We start from the raw sequence: 20,033 nt of genomic DNA on the forward strand, positions 1-20,033 counted from the left end.
TTTAGTGGAGCAACCACTGTATTCGCTCAATTTCACGCCATATGTATTGAATTCAAAATAAAATAAATCGTGAACATGAAAAATAAAGTTGAGAATGTAAACATATTTTCGAGGACGGGTGAAATAATGGATGTTGAAATCAAAAACCAAACAATTGAAATCGAAATGTATAGAATTGTAAACAAAAATAAGACATCAAAAACAAAACCCAAAAACTTGGAAGCAAATAATTTTAAAGCGAAAGCAAAACTCTATGACAAATGATTAAAAAAACATTTGAAAACGAATGCAAATTTTTTTTTTCGGTTAAACTTTCCCAGCAAACAATCCTATTGAATAATTTTCCCCTACGCTCTTGCCTGCATGTACTACCTTTTTGTTACGCTACTCGTATCTTTGTGAGTTTTTGCCTTATTTTCCCATGAAGGGCGGGGTTAGAGGGAGGCGTAGACAATGAGTCTCCATTGGTCCGCTCGTTTTGTAGTGACGGTTCGTCTTAACCCAATCAATGAACATGATAGACAGGCTTTTTTTTCTATTGCCTACTTAAGTAGACGGTCTGACGTCACCTCGTTTTAGGGTTTTAGCTAACGTACTTCAAAATTGTCAGTCATGGGTCAATAATGTACGGATATTAGAAGCATGTCTATATAATATATTTAATAACAAACCTTAAGTCTCTCTTAATACACCTGTTCTGGATGGTAGCGGTGTGAACAGGCTGTGGCTCGGGTGGTTAATGTCCTTGATGATCTTTTTGGCCTTCCTGTGACATTGGGTGGTGTAGGTGTCTTGGAGGGCAGGTAGTTTGCCCCCGGTGATGCGTTGTGCAGACCTCACTACCCTCCGGAGAGCGTTACGGTTGTGGGCGGAGCAGTTGCCGTACCAGATTGGTGATACATCCCGACAGGATGCTCTCGATTGTGCATCTGTAAAAGTTTGTGAGTGTTCTTGGTGACAAGCCAAATTTCTTCAGCCTCCTGAGGTTGAAGAGGCACTGTTGCGCCTTCTTCACCACACTGTCTGTGTGGGTGGACCTTTTCAGTTAATCCGGGATGTGTATGCCGAGGATCTTAAACATTTCCACCTTCTCCACTACTGTCCCGTCGATGTGGTTAAGGGGGTGCTCCCTCTGCTGTTTCCTGAAGTCCACGATCATCTCCTTTGTTTTGTTGACGTTGAGTGTGAGGTTGTTTACCTGACACCACACTCCGAAGGCCCTCACCTCCTCCCTGTTGGCTGTCTCGTTGTTGTTGGTAATCAAGCCTACCACTGTAGTGTCATCTGCAAACTTGATGGTTGAGTTGGAGGTGTGCATGGCCACGCAGTCATGGGTGAACAGGGAGTACAGGAGAGGGCTGAGAACGCACCCTTTTGGGGCCCCAGTGTTGCGGATCAGTGGGGTGGAGATGTTGTTTCCTACCCTCACGACCTGGGGGCGGCCCGTCAGAAAGTCCAGGACCCAGATGCACAGGGCGGGGTCAAGACCCAGGGTCTCGAGCTTAATGACGAGTTTGGAGGGTACTATGGTGTTAAATGCTGAGCTGTAGTCGGGGAACAGCATTTGCGTCGTCTGTGGACCTATTGGGGCGGTAAGCAAATTGGAGTGGGTCTAGGGTGTCAGGTAGGATGGAGGTGACATGATCCTTGACTAGTCTCTCAAAGCACTTCATGATGACGGAAGTGAGTGCTATGGGGCGATAGTCGTTTAGCTCAGTTACCTTAGCTTTCTTGGGAACAGGAACAATGGTGGCCCTCTTGAACCATGTGGGAACAGCAGACTGGGATAGGGATTGATTGAATATGTCCGTAAACACACCAGCCAGCTGGTCTGCGCATGCTCTGAGGACGCGGCTAGGGATGCTGTCTGGGCCGGCAGCCTTGCGAGGGTTAACACGTTTAAATGTTTTACTCACGTTGGCTGCGGTGAAGGAGAGCCCGCAGGTTTTGGTAGCGGGCCGTGTCGGTGGCACTGTATTGTCCTCAAAGCGAGCGAAGAAGTTGTTTAGTTTGTCTGGTAGCGAGACATCAGGGTCCGCGACGGGGCTGGTTTTCTTGTAGTACGTGATTGACTGTAGACCCTGCCACATTCCTCTCATGTCTGAGCCGTTGAATTGCGACTCTACTTTGTCTCTATACTGACGCTTAGCTTGTTTGATTGCCTTGCGGAGGGAATAGCTACACTGTTTGTAATCGGTCATTTTTCCAGTCGCCTTGCCATTATTAAAAGCAGTGGTTCGCGTTTTCAGTTTTGCGCGAATGCTGCCATCAATCCAGGGTTTCTGGTTGGGGAAGGTTTGAATAGTCGCTGTTGGTACAACATCACCGATGCACTTGCTAATAATCTCGCTCACCGAATCAGCGTATGCATCAATGTTGTTGTTTGACGCCATCTGGAACATATCCAAGTCCACGTGATCGAAGCAATCTTGAAGCGTGGAATCAGATTGGTCGGACCAGCGTTGAACAGACCTGAGCATGGGCGTTTCCTGTTTAAGTTTCTGTCTATAGGCTGGGAGCAACAAAACGGAGTCGTGGTCAGATTTGCCGAAAGGAGGGCGAGGGATGGCTTTGTATGCTTCGTGGAAATTAGAGTAACAATGATCCAGAATTTTCCCAGCCCGGGTCGCACATTCGATATGCTGATAAAATTTAGGGAGCCTTGTTTTCGGATCAGCCTTGTTAAAATCCCCAGCTACAATAAATTCAGCCTCAGGATATGTGGTTTCCAGTTTACATAGAGTCCAATGAAGTTCTTTCAGGGCCGTTGATGTGTCTGCTTGGGGGGGATGTCTTCATCGAATAAGCAGATAGCGTTTCAACCACATAAAATATGCATCAAAGCCGAACTGAAATCTTATCAGAAACACGTTGGGTCGTTTTCACAGCTTTCTTTTCCCTTACAACCAGTCAAACTGATGTAATATGGACATTTTGCACTGAAAATATTTACCTTTGTTTTTGCGTTATTGTAATTTCTCCACGGTCCCTACGTGTCTTTGCTCCCCGAAAGATGACCGAGGAAAACTTTACCGATGTCAACTAGATTGAAGCATTCATTCTATTGATCTATATTACATTATTATGTTTAGTCTTCTAGGGCAACATATAATGACAAAAGCGAAGCTACGTGTATCTAATTATAGACATTTACTAAAAATAGCCTTCCAAAATGGCGGAAATTACAAGTAAAAACATATCAAAATCAGGCAACAAAAAACAATCCTGCAACCTCTGTCAAAAAATCGTTCTGCAGTCTTTGACTAGCTTATATCACATTGTCTATATTTGCGGGTTAGGTGCGGACCTTTTTTCTTCCTTTTTTTACTATCCTTGTGAGGACTTTTGGAACCCACGCACGCACGCACACACGCACGCACGCACACACACACGCACACACACACACACACACACACACACACACACACACACACACACACACACACACACACACACACACACACACACACACACACACACACACACACACACACACACACACACACACACACACACACACACACACACACACACACACACAGAGCTCCTAGGCTGGTCTCACCTTCAGGTTGGCACACAGACAGCTCCTAATCCCAGGGAAAGGGCAGCAGTCTGGGGTACGAGATGCTAGCCTGCTGCCTCATCTGACCTCCGAGATGCATGTTAAAAGGGGGTGTGAGGGGAGGGTGTGTGAGATCATATATACACTACATTGCCAAAAGTATGTGGACACCGGCCCATCGAACATCTCATTCCAAAATCATGGGCATTAATATGGAGTTGGTCCCTCCTTTGCTGCTATAACAGCCTCCACTCTTCTGGTAAGGCTTTCCACTAGATGTTGGAACATTGCTGCGAGCATTTGTTTCCACTCAGCCACAATAGCCTTCGTGAGGTCGGCAACTGAAGTTGGGAGATTAGGCCTGGCTCACAGTCGGCGTTCCAATTTATCCCAAAGGTGTTTGATGGGGTTGAGGTCAGAGCTCTGTGCAGGCCAGTAAAGTTCTTCCACGCTGATCTCAACAAACTATTTCTGTATGGACCTCGCTTTGTGAACGGGGGAATTGTCATGCTGAAACAGGAAAGGGCCTTCCCCAAACTGTTGCCACAAAGTTGGAAGCACAGAATCGTTTAGAATAAGGGTACTCAACTCTTACCCTAAGAGGTCTGGAGCCTGCTGGTTTTCTGTTCTACCTGATAATTAATTGCACAAACCTGGTGTCCCTGGTCTAAATAAGTCCCTGATTAGAGGGGAACAATGAAAAAATGCAGTGGAACTGGCTTTGAGGTGCAGAGTTGAGTTTGAGGGCTCTAGAATGTCATTGTATTGCTGTAGCGTTAAGATTTCCCTTCACTGGAACTAGCCCAAACCATGAAAAACAGCCCCAGACCATTATGCCTCCTCCACCGAACTTTACAATTGGCTCTATGCATTCTGGCAGATGGTGTTCTCCTGGCATCCGCCAAACCTAGATTTGTCCGTCAGAAAGGTGGCATCCTATGACGGTGCCACGTTGAAAGTCACTGAGCTCTTCAGTAAAGATATTCTAATGCCAATGTTTGTCTATGGAGATTGAATGGCTGTGTGCTCGATTTTATACACCTGTCAGCAAGGGGTGTTGCTGAAATAGCCAAATCCACTCATTTGAAGGGGTGTGCACATACTTTTGTATATATAGTGTGCGTGTGTTCTAAGTGTGTTCGTGTGTTCTAGGTCTGTGTGTATGTGTAAGGTGACTCTGTGAGCCAGCTGTTGTCTGGGTGCGTATGGAAATTTTAAAATCCATAATTGGTCCCTTCTCCAGAATCCCTATAGGCCACCACTCCAGAGAGGTAGAGAGATTAGTGTGCATGGCTATGTGCTGTGTGTGTGTATGTGTGTGTTTGTGTGCTTCCATGCTTGCTTTCGTCTGTGTGTGTGTGAGATTCTGTGTGTGTCTACACTCTTCCAATACATTCTTCTTCAGCCCTTAATCTCCTCCCTGATCATCAGTAAACCTCTGATATGAGAATCATGCAAACAAGATGGCTGATATGATCCAAATAAACAAGATGGCTGACCTTATTCAAATTAACAAGATGGCTGACCTTATCCAAATAAACAAGATGGCTGACCTGATCCAAATAAACAAGACCTGAATGTGCTCTGACTTATCCTCTATTGTGCATGCCACAGCTAATTGATTAGAAAGAGGTTTGACCAAACTGACACTTTCATGTTTTATCATGTTATAATTAAGCAATAGGCATGAGGGGGTGTGGAATATGGCCAATATACCACAGCTAAGGGCTGTTCTAAATCACGACGCAACGCGGAGTGCCTGGATACAGCCCTTATCCAAGGTATATTGGCCATATACCACAAACCCCCAAGGTGCATTATTGCTATTATAAACTGGTTACTAATGTAATTAGAGCAGTAAAAAAAAATGTTTTGTCATACCCGTGGTATACGGTCTGATATACCACAGCTGTCAGCCAATGAACATTCACTGCTCGAACCACCCGGTTTATAATTACCATTAGACCATTCACAAAATAATAATTCAAGGAATATTATTCTGAAGTATGAGGACTATGGTTCGTATCCATTTAAACGTAATCAGATTTGTTACAGTTACAGAATAAGAATACAATTGACAAATAGTACATACCAGGAGTCTTCAATTTTTTTATACATTTTTTATTTCACCTTTATTTAATCAGGTAGGCCAGTTGAGAACAATTTCTCATTTACAACTGCAACCTGGCCAAGATAAAGCAATTGTGTTGAAATGACGTCTGTGCCTAGTGGAATCATTGTCTCAGATACAGTAATTATGTTAATTTGGCCTTGGGATTGTTTCTTTGTTGATCTGCTTGATTCAGTTGATTTCCGGGCACAGCACCGTTTCTTTTGTCTTAGTTTACACTCCCTGCTCAGAGAGGATTTCTATATATAGTCCAAGCTTGAGTGCAATAATTTATTCAACACATTTGTTCTTCTGCAATGGGTTTGACTTGCTTGTTTTCATTCTGATATCTGTGCATGCATGTCAGTATAGGGATAGATCTGTGGCAAATATGTGGGTGCATGTCTTCAGAATTGTGTTCATAAGTGGCATCAAAATAATTCACACCCTTGATAAAGATGAGCAATAATGACTGTAAAGAATATATAATTCAAATACTGATCTGTATTGTATGATACATCTTGGGGGGAAATTATATTATTTTATACTAATACAATTGCTCTGAGAAAAAAAGATATTCGGATTAACAAGTACAATTTTCTTTTCTCAAACTTACTTAAAGATTCTTATAAATAAAGTAGTCAAAAGTTTAGTATTTGGTCTCATTTTTCTAGCATATTTCAATGAAATATGAATTTTCAGTTAGTTTTGGTTGTGTTTCAGATTATTTTTGTGCCCAATAGAAATTAATGGTAAATCATGTATTGTGTTATTTTGGAGTCACTTGAATCGTGATTAATGATGATTTAGAAAGTTACAGAGGGTCAAAGGTCATACCCCCAACACATGCTAACCTCTCACCATTACTAATAACAGGGGAGGTTAGCATGTCTTGGGGTTATAATGTTTGACCCTATGTAACTTTCTCACTCATCATTATTCAGGATTCATTCAGGACCATCCATAATCATGTTAGCATCCACATTCATTTGGAAGTGTTTAGAAACATATTCTATTCTTATTTACAGTAAAAGTGACTCCAAAATGGCACATTACATGATTTACCATTCATTTCTATTGGGCACAAAATAATCTGAAACACAACCAAAACAAACTGCAAATGCATCCAACAAGTTTGTAGAGTCACAAACTTAATGTAAGCATTGCGTGCTAGGAATATGGGACCAAATATTCCTAGAATCTTTTGGGGTGTCAATAATTGTTACCGCTACCTTTTTGATATAGTTTTGTATTACTTGTTAAACAAAATATCTTTCTCTGAGCAATTGTATTAGTATAAAAGTGTATACTTTTTTTGAGCATACAATATAGCTCAGTATTTAAATAATATATTTTATACAGTCATTATCGCTCATCTTTATCAAGGGTGTCAATAATTTCAGACCCCACTGTATGCGTGTGACTGCATGGCTAGGTGTGTGTGTGTATCAGCGACTAGGCCTAGCACTATACTCTTAACCCCAGGTCTCTGCCAATCAGGCAGCCTTGTACCACTCCAGTGCACATCTAGTTATAAGGGGAACTGTTACTGTGGGCGGCGGGGGGGCATGGACTCCTATATTTAGAGCTGTGTGGAGTGGATAACAGGAAAACATCCCGGTTACTGTCTGTTAAGCAGTGACTACTGATGTGGAAAGTAATGTGAAATGCGTATAAATTAATTTCAATATGTTTATGTGACTTTGGCTATTGTAGCGACACTTTGTGTAAGAGCACATGCATTGTGATGCTTTGCAAGTCTCTCTGGATAACAATATCTGCTAAACTGCTCAAATGTTTATGTAAAATGTTATCTTACAAACATTGCTTTTGTTTTGCTGAAGTATTTCCTAAATGTATAATGTTAGAGATCAATAAGATTGATATTTTACACTGTAAGGACACAGCGTAGTCATGAATTAACGGTTGTGTGTCAATACCAGTCCAAAAGGCCAGAGCCCCTGTTGTTCTAAGTATCTTGATGTGATGCCAGTTTCAGTGTAGGTGAGCTCTAGTGACACGTGCACTGGGGGTCTGCTTACTCTGTGTGCACATGTATCCAGGGTCAGTGTGAGTGTTAAGGACAGACAGATAGTTTTGCTATGAAGGTGTGATAAACTGGAATACCTCTCTGGCTAAAAGACAGAGCAGATTCGAAATGTCAGTAGACTGGGGGAAGTACTATAATACTACATACAGGTCTGACAGAGTGAGAGAGATGGAAGGATGTGGGAGACAGGAAATGAGAGAAATGGAATACAAAATATTGAGAGAAAAAGTGAGAATAGGATACAGTTTGAATTTCAGAGATTGAAAAGAGAGATAAGAGAAAGAGGACAGAGATAAGCAACAATAACACGAAAGAGAGAGAGAGAGCGTGTCCTATCCCTGTCCAGGGTCACAACCGGACAATTGAACCTCACCATTCATTCCTAGTCACATTGCCAATCCATTTTCCATATCCCTATCCTAAAGGCCAAGTCCTGGCTCAGAACCCTATTCTGGTTCACCGTGGCTGTCAGAGCAGATAAACAAAGTGTGTACTTTAACCCCTGACCCCTGGTATAAGCCCCAGAGATGCTCTGCTTTCCCGCTGGTTTAAGTATGTGAGCCTAACAGTAAGTTACCCTCCATTGTGAGGTGAGGGGAATGACATTTTACCTTTATAATGATGAAAATAGATGAAAATAGAATCACTTTGTGTTGTATTTACACAGTAGCCTATTAAAATGTATGTTTGGCAATGGAACAGAGGTTGCAGAGCAGAGGTTGCTGTTGAAAGCCCTGGATACATTTTGTAATCCTGTACTAGCTCCTCAGTGGCGCAGTGGTCTAAGGCACTGCATCTCAGTGCTAGAGAGGTCACTACAGACACCTGGTTCGAATCCAGGCTGTATCACAACCGGCTATGATTGGGAGTCCCATAGGGCGGTGTACAATTGGCCTAGTGTCGTCCCGGTTTGGCCGGTGTAGGCCGTCATTGTAAGTAAACATTTGTTCTTAACCGACTTGCCTAGTTTACTGGTGTGAGATGTGGCTAAGAGCTGACATTAGCAAGATCTCTAACAGATCTGGGACTGGTCTAGATTGATACATGTTTATGAATTGATAGTATGTGAAACATGCATTCTTTGATAGGTTTCAAGTAAAGTGTGCAATGGACAGGAAATTATAGATTTTTGGTAACCTCCAAAATTCTGGGTTTCCTGGCAGCTTGTCCCATCATAAAATATAACCTCTGTGACAGGAGAGAACCATGTTCCCTACTGATGTTACGTATACACACCACTCTGATTGATACAGCAGAGAGAGGGGGAGGGAAGGAGGGAAATCGATGCAGCATAGGAGGGGTGCGGGGGTCAGGTGTAGATGGTGTTTGAGGGTTGGGGGTGAGAAGGAGAGAGGACAGGTTGTGCGTGTAGGGTTTCTGTTGCTGGCTAGCTGTGGGATGGTGTTGGAGGGGGATAGAAGATACTGTACAGGACAAGCACTAGGTGCATTTGGAAGGTAGGAGTTTCCAGGAGGGTAATAGGGAATACCTTCCCTGTGGCTCAGTAATAGGGTATACCTTCCCTGTGGCTCAGTTGGTAGAGCATGGTGTTGGCAACGCCAGCATGGTGTGTGCAACGCCAGGGTTGTGGGTTTGATTCCCACGGGGGGCCAGTACAAAAAAATGCATGAAATGTATGCATTCACTACTGTAAGTCGCTCTGGATAAGAGCGTCTGCTAAAATGTAAAATGTAAATGTATACCGTTCCTCTGGGCATCAGGGGTCTTTGCAAGGCAGTACAGGTCAGTGGAAGCTGGTGGGAGGAGCTATAGGAAGACGGGCTCATTGTAATGGGTCGAATGGATTTAATGGAACGGAGTCAAACGTGGTTTTGATGTGTTTGAAACCATTCTATTAATGCCATTATAATGAGCCTGTCCTCTACTCTCTTCCTGTGTTTTACAGTAATTGTACTAATGGTGTCTGCACTTCTTTGAGTTTCTATAACTTCATTGAGTTGTTTTAAAGTTTCTATTTGATATTCCTTGTCTTTTGAGATTAATCGTTATGATGTGAGTGATGATGATGATGATGATGATGATGACAACGACGACAATATTGATGATGTCATTTTTTCTATCAAACATAATTCCAGTCTGATTTCATGTTCTATTCTCCCTGTGTTCCAGAACATCGAGTTGAAGGTAGAAGTGGAGAGCTTGAAGCAAGAGTTACAGGAGAAACAAGACCTTCTTGACAAGGCTCTGTAAGTCCAGTACGACACATCCAGACTGACAGTTGACCGTTGAATGTTGAATGTATTGACCGACCTCAGTCATCTGATATGAGAATCTGACACTTCTTACTTCAAATTAATTTGCAATGTAGACTGACAGCCAACCAACAGATCAAATCAAATCAAATTGGTCACATACACATATTTAGCAGATGTTATTGCGGATGTAGGAAAATGCTTGTGTTCCTAGCTCCAACAGTGCAGTAGTATCTAACAGTTCACAACAATACACATATCTAAAAGTAAAATAATGCAATTAAGAAATATATACAGTTGAAGTCGGAAGTTTACATACACCTCAGCCAAATACATTTAAACTCAGTTTTTCACAATTCCTGACATTTAATCCTAGTAAGAACTCCCTGTCTTAGATCAGTTAGGATCACCACTTTATTTTAAGAAAGTGAAATGTCAGAATAACAGTAGAGAGAATGATTTATTTCAGCTTTTATTTCTTTCATCACATTCCCAGTGGGTCAGACGTTTACATACACTCAATTAGTATTTGGTAGCATTTCCTTTAAATTGTTTAACTTTCAGGTAGCCTTCCATAAGCTTCCCACAATAAGTTGGGTGAATTTTGGCACAATCCTCCTGACAGAGCTGGTGTAACTGAGTCAGGTTTGTAAGCCTCCTTCCTCACACACGCTTTTTCAGTTCTGCCCACAAATCTGCTATGGGATTGAGGTCAGGGCTTTGTGATGGCCACTCCAATACCTTGACTTTGTTGTCCTTAAGCCATTTTGCCACAACTTTGGAAGTATGCTTGGGGTCATTGTCCATTTGGAAGACCCATTTGTGACCAAGCTTTAACTTCCTGGCTGATGTCTTGAGATGTTGCTTCAATATGTCCACATAATTTTCCTCCCTCATGATGCCATCTATTTTGTGAAGTGCACCAGTCCCTCCTGCAGCAAAGCACCCCCAGAACATGATGCTGCCACCCCCGTGCTTCATGGTTGGGATGGTGTTCTTTGGCTTGCAAGCCTCCCCCTTTTTCCTCCAAACATAACGATGGTCATTATGGCCAAACAGTTCTATTTTTGTTTCATCAGACCAGAGGACATTTCTCCAAAAAGTACGATCTTTGTCCCCGGTTTTATGCCGGTTTTGGAGCAGTGGCTTCTTCCTTGCTGAGCGGCCTTTCAGGTTATGTCAATATAGGACTTGTTTTACTGTGGATATAGATACTTTTGTACCTGTTTCCTCCAGCATCTTCACACGGTCCATTGCTGTTGTTCTGGGATTGATTTGCACTTTTCGCACCAAAGTACGTTCATCTCTAGGAGACAGAACGCGTCTCCTTCCTGAGCGGTATGATGGCTGCGTGGTCCCATGGTGTTTATACTTGCGTACTATTGTTTGTACAGATGAACGTGGTACCTTCAGGTGGTTGGAAATTGCTCCCAAGGATGAACCAGACTTGTGGAGGTCTACAATTTCTTTTCTGAGGTCTTGGCTGATTTCTTTAGATTTTCCCAAGCAAAGAGGCACTGAGTTTGAAGGTAGGCCTTGAAATATATCCACAGGTACACCTCCAATTGACTCAAATGATGTCAATTAGCCTATCAGAAGCTTCTAAAGCCATGACATAATTTTCTTGATTTTTCAAAGCTATTTAAAGGCATTGTCAACTTGGTGTATGTAAACTTCTGACCCACTAGAATTGTGATACAGTGAGTTATAAGTGAAATAATCTGTCTGTAAACAATTGTTGGAAAGATTATTTGTGTCATGCACAAAGTAGATGTCCTAACCGACTTGCCAAAACTATAGTTTGTTAACAAGAAATTTGTGGAGTGGTTGAAAAACGAGTTTTAATGACGCCAACCTAAGTGTATGTAAACTTCCGACTTCAACTGTAAATATTAGGAGTGTTATTGACTAAAATACAGTAGAATAGAATACAGTGTATACATTTGAGATGAGTAAAGCAGTATGTGAACATTTTTAAAGTGACTAGTGATTCCATGTCTATGTACGGCAGCAGCCACTAAGGTGCAGGCTATTTGACAGTCTGATGGCCTTGAGATAGAAGCTGTTTTTCAGTCTCTCGGTCCCAGCTTTGATGCTCCTGTACTGACCTTGCCTTCTGGATGATAGCGGTGTGAACAGGCTGTGACTCGGGTGGATAATGTCCTTGATGATCTTTTTGGCCTTCCTGTGACATCGGGTGGTGTAGGTGTCCTGAAGGGCAGGTCATGTGGCCCCGGTGATACGTTGGGCAGACCGCACCACCCTCTGGAGAGCCCTGAGGTTGCGGGCGGTGCAGTTGCCGTACCAGGCGGTGAAACAGTCCGACAGGATGCTCTCAATTGTGTATCTGTAAAAGTTTCTGAGGGTCTTAGGGGCTAACCCGAATTTCTTCAGCCTCCTGAGGTTGAAGAGGCTCTGTTGCGCCTTCTTTACCACACTGTCTGTGTGGGTGGACCTTTTCAGATTGTCAGTGATGTGTACGCAGAGGAACTTGAAGATTTCCACCTTCTCCACTGCGGTCCCATCGATGTGTATAGGGGCGTGCTCCCTCTGCTGTTTCCTGAAGTCCACGATCAGCTTCTTAGTTTTGTTAACTTTGAGGGAGATGTTATTTTCCTGGCACCACTCCACCAAGGCCCTCTCCTCCTCCCTGTTGGCTGTCTCGTCATTCTTGGTAATCAGGCCTACTACTGTTGTGTCGTCTGCAAACTTGATGATTGAGTTGGAGGTGTGCATGACCACGCAGTTATGGGTGAACAGGGAGTACAGGAGGGGGCTGAGCACACACCCTTGTGGGGCCCCAGTGTTGAGGATCAGCGAAGTGGAGCTCTTGTTTCCTACCTTCACCATGCTGTCATCTATCCACAGGTTTTGGGTAGGTTTTAATAGTCACCGTGGGAACAACATCCCCTTTTCACTTCCTGATGAACTCAGTCACCGTTTCCGTGTAAACATCAATGTTATTCTCAGAGGCTACCCGGAACATATCCCAGTCCGCGTGATTAAAACAATCTTGAAGCATGGATTTCGATTGGTCAGACCAGCATTGATTAGACTTTAGCACGGGTACTTCCTGTACTTCCTGGGAGCGCCTTGTAGGCATCTCAAAAAGGCGAGTAGCAGTGGTATAGTGTTTTTACTAAACGAGTACTACAGTCAATGTGTTGATAGATCTTCGGTAGCGTTTTTCTCATTTGCTTTGTTAAAATCCCCAGCTACAATAAAGGCGGCCTCAGGATATGTGGTTTCCAGTTTGCATGAAGTCCAGTGTAGTTCCTTGAGGGCCATTGTGGTTTCGGCTTGAGGGGGAATATACACAGCTGTGACTATAACCGAAGATAATTATCTTGGGAGGTAATACCTTCTGCATTTGATTGTGAGGTATTCTAGGTCGGGTGAACAAAACGAGTTGACTTTCTGTATGTTATCACAATCACACCATGCGTAGTTAATTATGAAACATACACCCCCGCCTTTCTTCTTCCCGGAGAGTTCTTTATTCCTGTCTGCACGATGAACTGAGAACCCAGCTGGCTGTATGGACGGGGACAGTATGTCCCGAGAGAGCCATGATTCTGTGAAATAGAGTATGTTACAGTTCCTGATGTCTCTCTGGAAGGAGATCCTCGCCCTGACCTTTATTGTCCAGAGACTGAACATTAGCGAGTAATATACTTGGAAGCGGTGGATGGTGTGCACGCCTCCTGAGTCAGACTAGAAGTCCACTCCGAAATCCTCTTCTCTTCCGGTGGCGTCTTGGAGCAGCCTCTGGGATAAGTTCAATTGCCCTGGGGGGTACGGACAAAGGATCCAATTCTGGAAAGTCATATTCCTTGTCATAATGCTGGTAAATTACCGCCGCTCTGATATCGAAAAGTTCTTTCCGGCTGTATGTAATAACACAAAAAAAAGTTCTGGGCTAGTAATGTAAGAAATAAAACACCAAAAAACTAAATACTTCAAAGTTGCTTACGAGCTAGAAGCAGAGCTGCCATGTCTGTCGGTGCCATCTTGCCCTGTATGCATTGTGAATGGATGGCCTCAATGGCCTAATGTTGACATCACCAATGCCACATATCCACCAATAAAATAGTGTCCTCTTACTCTTCCTGAAATTCCCCTCGAGACTCGCCTACTGTATGTAGCATAGTACTAAACCAATAGAATTAAATTATCTTAATGTTTTCCAAAGACCCATGACTACGTGTGACATGCTTTGCTGGTATTCAGAAATACAATTTGCTCAAGTGATTACGGTGAGTGTTTGTCTTTGTTTGATGAGAATTAACAAAGCTGTTTCTCATACAGAGATGGTGTTATAGCAGGAAAACAAGCCTATAGCAGGAGACTGTAGGCATAGAACAGTAATCAGTAGTGAGTCCCTCAGAGGGTAGAATCAAACCGTTTAGAGGTAACACCTCAGCTCATGTTTCACACAACAGCTGGTGGAGTGAGAGAGAACTGGACACACACACACACACACACACACACACACACACACACACACACACACACACACACACACACACACACACACACACACACACACACACACACACACACACACACACGTGTACTCCGAGTGTCTGTCCCAATGAGATCGCACACTCGCCAGCTCCAAAAGGGCAACTCTGATATCTTGGCGTGCAGACAGGGATATGGAAGGCAATACCTGTCACGTCCACCCTTACCCCCCTCTGAACCCCTACCCCTGCTGTTGCAGCTAGGCTTTGAATTTAATACTCCCCCTGGAAGGGAATCAATTTGATTGACATATTCTGTGTATTCATCAGATTGCTATAAGATTAAAGGTCCACTTTTCTGCCTTGTGCCCTCAACCCCCCACCCATAGCCTCCGGCCTAGAGTCCATAGCCTGGGATAGATTGATGATCAAAGGTGGTGTGTGTTGGTAGGGGGTCTCAGCAGTAAATATTTGGCTGATGGAGGGGAGCCGTTAGCATGCAAGCTACTAATCACTGCCAGCTCCACAGCTGGTGTAATGGATCATACTGTTCCCTGGTCTTCTTGCTCACATGGCAGCTAATCAACATTACATTACTGTATTAATATGGAGATAGCATCAGATCAGATAATCAATGTGACATTACTGTATTAGTATGGAGATAGCATCAGATCAGTTAATAAATGTTACATTACTGTATTAGTATGGAGATAGCATCAGATCAGTTAATAAATGTTACATTACTGTATTAGTTTGGAGATAACATCAGATCAGCTAATAAACATTACATTACTGTAATAAAATGGAGAAAGCATTAGATCAGCTAATAAACATTACATTACTGTATTAATATGGAGATAGCATCAGATCAGCTAATCAACATTACATTACTGTATTAATATGGAGAAAGCATCAGATCAGCTAATCAACATTACATTACTGTATTAATATGGAGATAGCATCAGATCAGCTAATCAACATTACATTACTGTATTAATATGGAGATAGCATCAGATCAGCTAATCAACATTACATTACTGTATTAATATGGAGATAGCATTATATCAGCTAATCAACATTACATTACTGTATTAATATGGAGATAGCATCAGATCAGCCAATCAACATTACATTACTGTATTAATATGGAGATAGCATCAGATCAGCTAATCAACATTACATTACTGTATTAATATGGAGATAGCATCAGATCAGCTAATCAACATTACATTACTGTATTAATATGGAGATAGCATCAGATAAGCTAATCAACATTACATTACTGTATTAATATGGAGATAGCATTAGATCAGCTAATCAACATTACATTACTGTATTAATATGGAGATAGCATTAGATCAGCTAATCAACATTACATTACTGTATTAATATGGAGATAGCATCAGATCAGCTAATCAACATTACATTACTGTATTAATATGGAGATAGCATCAGATCAGCTAATCAAAATTACATTACTGTATTAATATGGAGATAGCATCAGATCAGCTAATCAACATTACATTACTGTATTAATATGGAGATAGCATCAGATCAGCTAATCAACATTACATTACTGTATTAGTATGGAGATAGCATTAGATCAGCTAATCAACATTACATTACTGTATTAATATGGAGATAGCATCAGATCAGCTAATCAACATTACATTACTGTATTAATATGGAGATAGTATCAAATAGCTGGAGCCGGAGCAGACGTTTTTCGAGCCCCCAACCGACTGTTTTTTGTTTGTTTATTTGCGTTGTTTGTAACTTCTATTTTTACTCATTTTGTACATAATGTTGCTGCTACCGTCTCTTATGAATGAAAATAACTTATGTAAAATAACTAATAACTAATATTTCCGTATCGAGCATTACTCTTCTCATATGAATAAACTGCACTCCACACTATTCTACGTTATCTTAGTCACTTTTAAATTGTGTTTACATATTGCATCACCCATCTCATATGTATATACTGTATTGTATTCTATACTACACCACTGACTGTTAAACAGCCATCTCCAGCACATCAGAGGCTGCTGCCTATAGACATAGATTAGGAATCACTGTCCACTTTAAGGAAATTAAACACAAGCCACATTAATGTCTCCGTATCTTCCATTACTCATCTCATACTTATAAACTGTACTTTATACTATTCTACTGTATCTTAGTCCCTTTAATTGTGTGTAAATATTGCATCACCCATCTCATATGTATATACTGTATTCTATACTATGCCACTGTATCGTAGTCCAATGCCACTCTGACATATATGTATATATTCTTAATCCATTCCTTACTTAGATGTACGTGTATTTTGGGTATATGTTGTGAAACTGTTAGATATTACTGCACTGTCGGAGCTAGAAGCACAAGCATTTCGCTACACCCACAATAACATCTGCTTTACACGTGTATGTGACCAATACATTTGATTTGATTTCATTTGAACAACAATCCACCCAGCAGTAACATCCATCCACCCAGCAGTAACATCCATCCACCCAGCAGTAACATCCATTCACCCAGCAGTAACATCCATCCACCCAGCAGTAACATCCATCCACCCAGCAGTAATATCCATCCACCCAGCAGTAACATCCATCCACCCAGCAGTAACATCCATTCACCCAGCAGTAATATCCATCCACCCAGCAGTAACATCCATTCACCCAGCAGTAACATCCATCCACCCAGCAGTAACATCCATCCACCCAGCAGTAACATCCATCCACCCAGCAGTAACATCCATCCACCCAGCAGTAACATCCATTCACCCAGCAGTAACATCCATCCACCCAGCAGTAACATCCATTCACCCAGCAGTAATGTCCATCCACCCAGCAGTAGCAGTAGCATCCATCCACCCAGCAGTAGCATCTATCCACCCAGCAGTAGCATCCATCCACCCAGCAGTAATATCCATTCACCCAGCAGTAATATCCATCCTCCCAGCAGTAACATCCATCCACCCAGCAGTAACATCCATCCACCCAGCAGTAATATCCATCCACCCAGCAGTAACATCCATCCATCCACCCAGCAGTAACATCCATCCATCCACCCAGCAGTAACATCCATCCATCCACCCAGCAGTAACATCCATCCACTCAGCAGTAGCATCCATCCACCCAGCAGTAACATCCATTCACCCAGCAGTAACATCCATCCACCCAGCAGTAACATCCATTCACCCAGCAGTAATATCCATCCACCCAGCAGTAGCAGTAGCATCCATCCACCCAGCAGTAGCATCCATCCACCCAGCAGTAGCATCCATCCACCCAGCAGTAATATCCATCCACCCAGCAGTAACATCCATCCACCCAGCAGTAACATCCATCCACCCAGCAGTAATATCCATCCACCCAGCAGTAACATCCATCCACCGAGCAGTAACATCCATCCATCCAGCAGTAACATCCATCCATCCACCCAGCAGTAACATCCATCCACCCAGCAGTAACATCCATCCATCCACCCAGCAGTAACATCCATCCACCCAGCAGTAGCATCCATCCACCCAGCAGTAGCATCCATCCACCCAGCAGTAGCATCCATCCACCCAGCAGTAGCATCCATCCACCCAGCAGTAGCATCCATCCACCCAGCAGTAGCATCCATCCATCCAGCAGTAACATCCATCCATCCACCCAGCAGTAGCATCCATCCACCCAGCAGTAACATCCATCCACTCAGCAGTAGCATCCATCCACCCAGCAGTAGCATCCATCCACCCAGCAGTAACATCCATCCACCCAGCAGTAGCATCCATCCACCCAGCAGTAGCATCCATCCACCCAGAAGTAGCATCCATCCACCCAGCAGTAGCATCCATCCACCCAGCAGTAACATCCATCCACCCAGCAGTAACATCCATTCAGCCAGCAGTAATATCCATCCACCCAGCAGTAGCAGTAGCATCCATCCATCCACCCAGCAGTAGCATCTATCCACCCAGCAGTAATATCCATCCACCCAGCAGTAATATCCATCCACCCAGCAGTAATATCCATCCACCCAGCAGTAACATCCATCCACCCAGCAGTAATATCCATCCACCCAGCAGTAACATCCATCCACCCAGCAGTAACATCCATTCACCCAGCAGTAATATCCATCCACCCAGCAGTAACATCCATTCACCCAGCAGTAACATCCATCCACCCAGCAGTAATATCCATCCACCCAGCAGTAACATCCATTCACCCAGCAGTAATATCCATCCACCCAGCAGTAACATCCATCCACCCAGCAGTAACATCCATCCACCCAGCAGTAATATCCATCCACCCAGCAGTAACATCCATCCACCCAGCAGTAACATCCATTCACCCAGCAGTAATATCCATCCACCCAGCAGTAGCATCCATTCACCCAGCAGTAATATCCATCCACCCAGCAGTAGCAGTAGCATCCATCCACCCAGCAGTAGCATCTATCCACCCAGCAGTAACATCCATCCACCCAGCAGTAACATCCATCCACCCAGCAGTAATATCCATCCACCCAGCAGTAACATCCATCCACCCAGCAGTAACATCCATTCACCCAGCAGTAATATCCATCCACCCAGCAGTAGCATCCATCCACCCAGCAGTAATATCCATCCACCCAGCAGTAGCAGTAGCATCCATCCACCCAGCAGTAGCATCTATCCACCCAGCAGTAGCATCCATCCACCCAGCAGTAATATTCATCCACCCAGCAGTAACATTACACAGTCTGGTTAATAATAATCTTAATTGCTGTCTGCCATGGTCAGATGGTCTGAGTTAAAAACAGAGGAATGCAGAGGAGAGGAGGAGAAAAGATGAGAGGAGGAGAAGGAGGAATAGAACAGACGCCCCAAGGAGACAGGAAGGCGTGTGCCATTTTGAGATCCACAGCAGGAATTCTGGAATGGCGTCATTGAGTGACTCAGTAAAACAGATACTTAAAGGCGCAGACGCACACACACACATTTGTTTTACTCTCCTTGTGGGGACCAAACAATTGATTCCCATTCAAAAACCTATTTTCCCTAACCCTAAACATAACCTTAACCCTGACCTTAACCTCAAACTCCTAACCTAACCAAACCTTAACTCCTAACCCTAAACCTAACCCTAATTCTCATCCTAATTCTAACCCTAAACCTAACCCATAAAATAGCCTTTTCACTTGTGGGGACTGGGGAATTGTCCTTGTTTTACTATCCTTGTGAGGACTTATGGTCACCACGAGGATAATAAAACCAAACACACACACACAGTCAGAGGGTGTACGACTACAAGCAGTAGACTTCCCTCACAGGTTGATGCTCCAGTTCACACAATACCATGTGTGTGTGTGTGGGAAGACAGTAGTTTGTAAACAAAGACTCTGAATGCTTATTGATAGCTATGGCGAGTTTGACCAAATTCCAGCCTAGGTCTGCGTGATGTTTTCGGGGCGCTCTCACAGAACTATATGTGAACACAATAAAAGTTTACACTCTGGGTGTGTGACTGGTCTCTATTTGTAGCTGGGAGGTGGAGGGTATCCCATGAGTTATAGCACGGATACTTCATATGACTTCATATCCTGTCTTAATCCTGACCACACTACAACCCTAAAACGACCCAGGACTGACACCACTGGT

At 43.1% G+C, this 20,033-nt stretch overlaps 1 protein-coding gene across 2 annotated transcripts in view; it reads left to right on the forward strand.

Moving 5' to 3' along the window:
* The window catches only part of LOC106569692 (myomegalin), a 107,564-nt gene that overhangs the window by 14,059 nt on the left and 73,472 nt on the right, over positions 1-20,033 (forward strand). For both annotated transcript variants that reach the window (XM_045694367.1, XM_045694366.1), the window contains exon 5: positions 9,853-9,929. In XM_045694367.1, the coding sequence (XP_045550323.1) occupies positions 9,853-9,929 (77 nt within the window). The remainder of the gene's footprint in view (positions 1-9,852; positions 9,930-20,033) is intronic.

Source organism: Salmo salar, chromosome ssa14, assembly GCF_905237065.1.
Source record: "Salmo salar chromosome ssa14, Ssal_v3.1, whole genome shotgun sequence".
Lineage (NCBI taxonomy): Eukaryota > Metazoa > Chordata > Actinopteri > Salmoniformes > Salmonidae > Salmo > Salmo salar.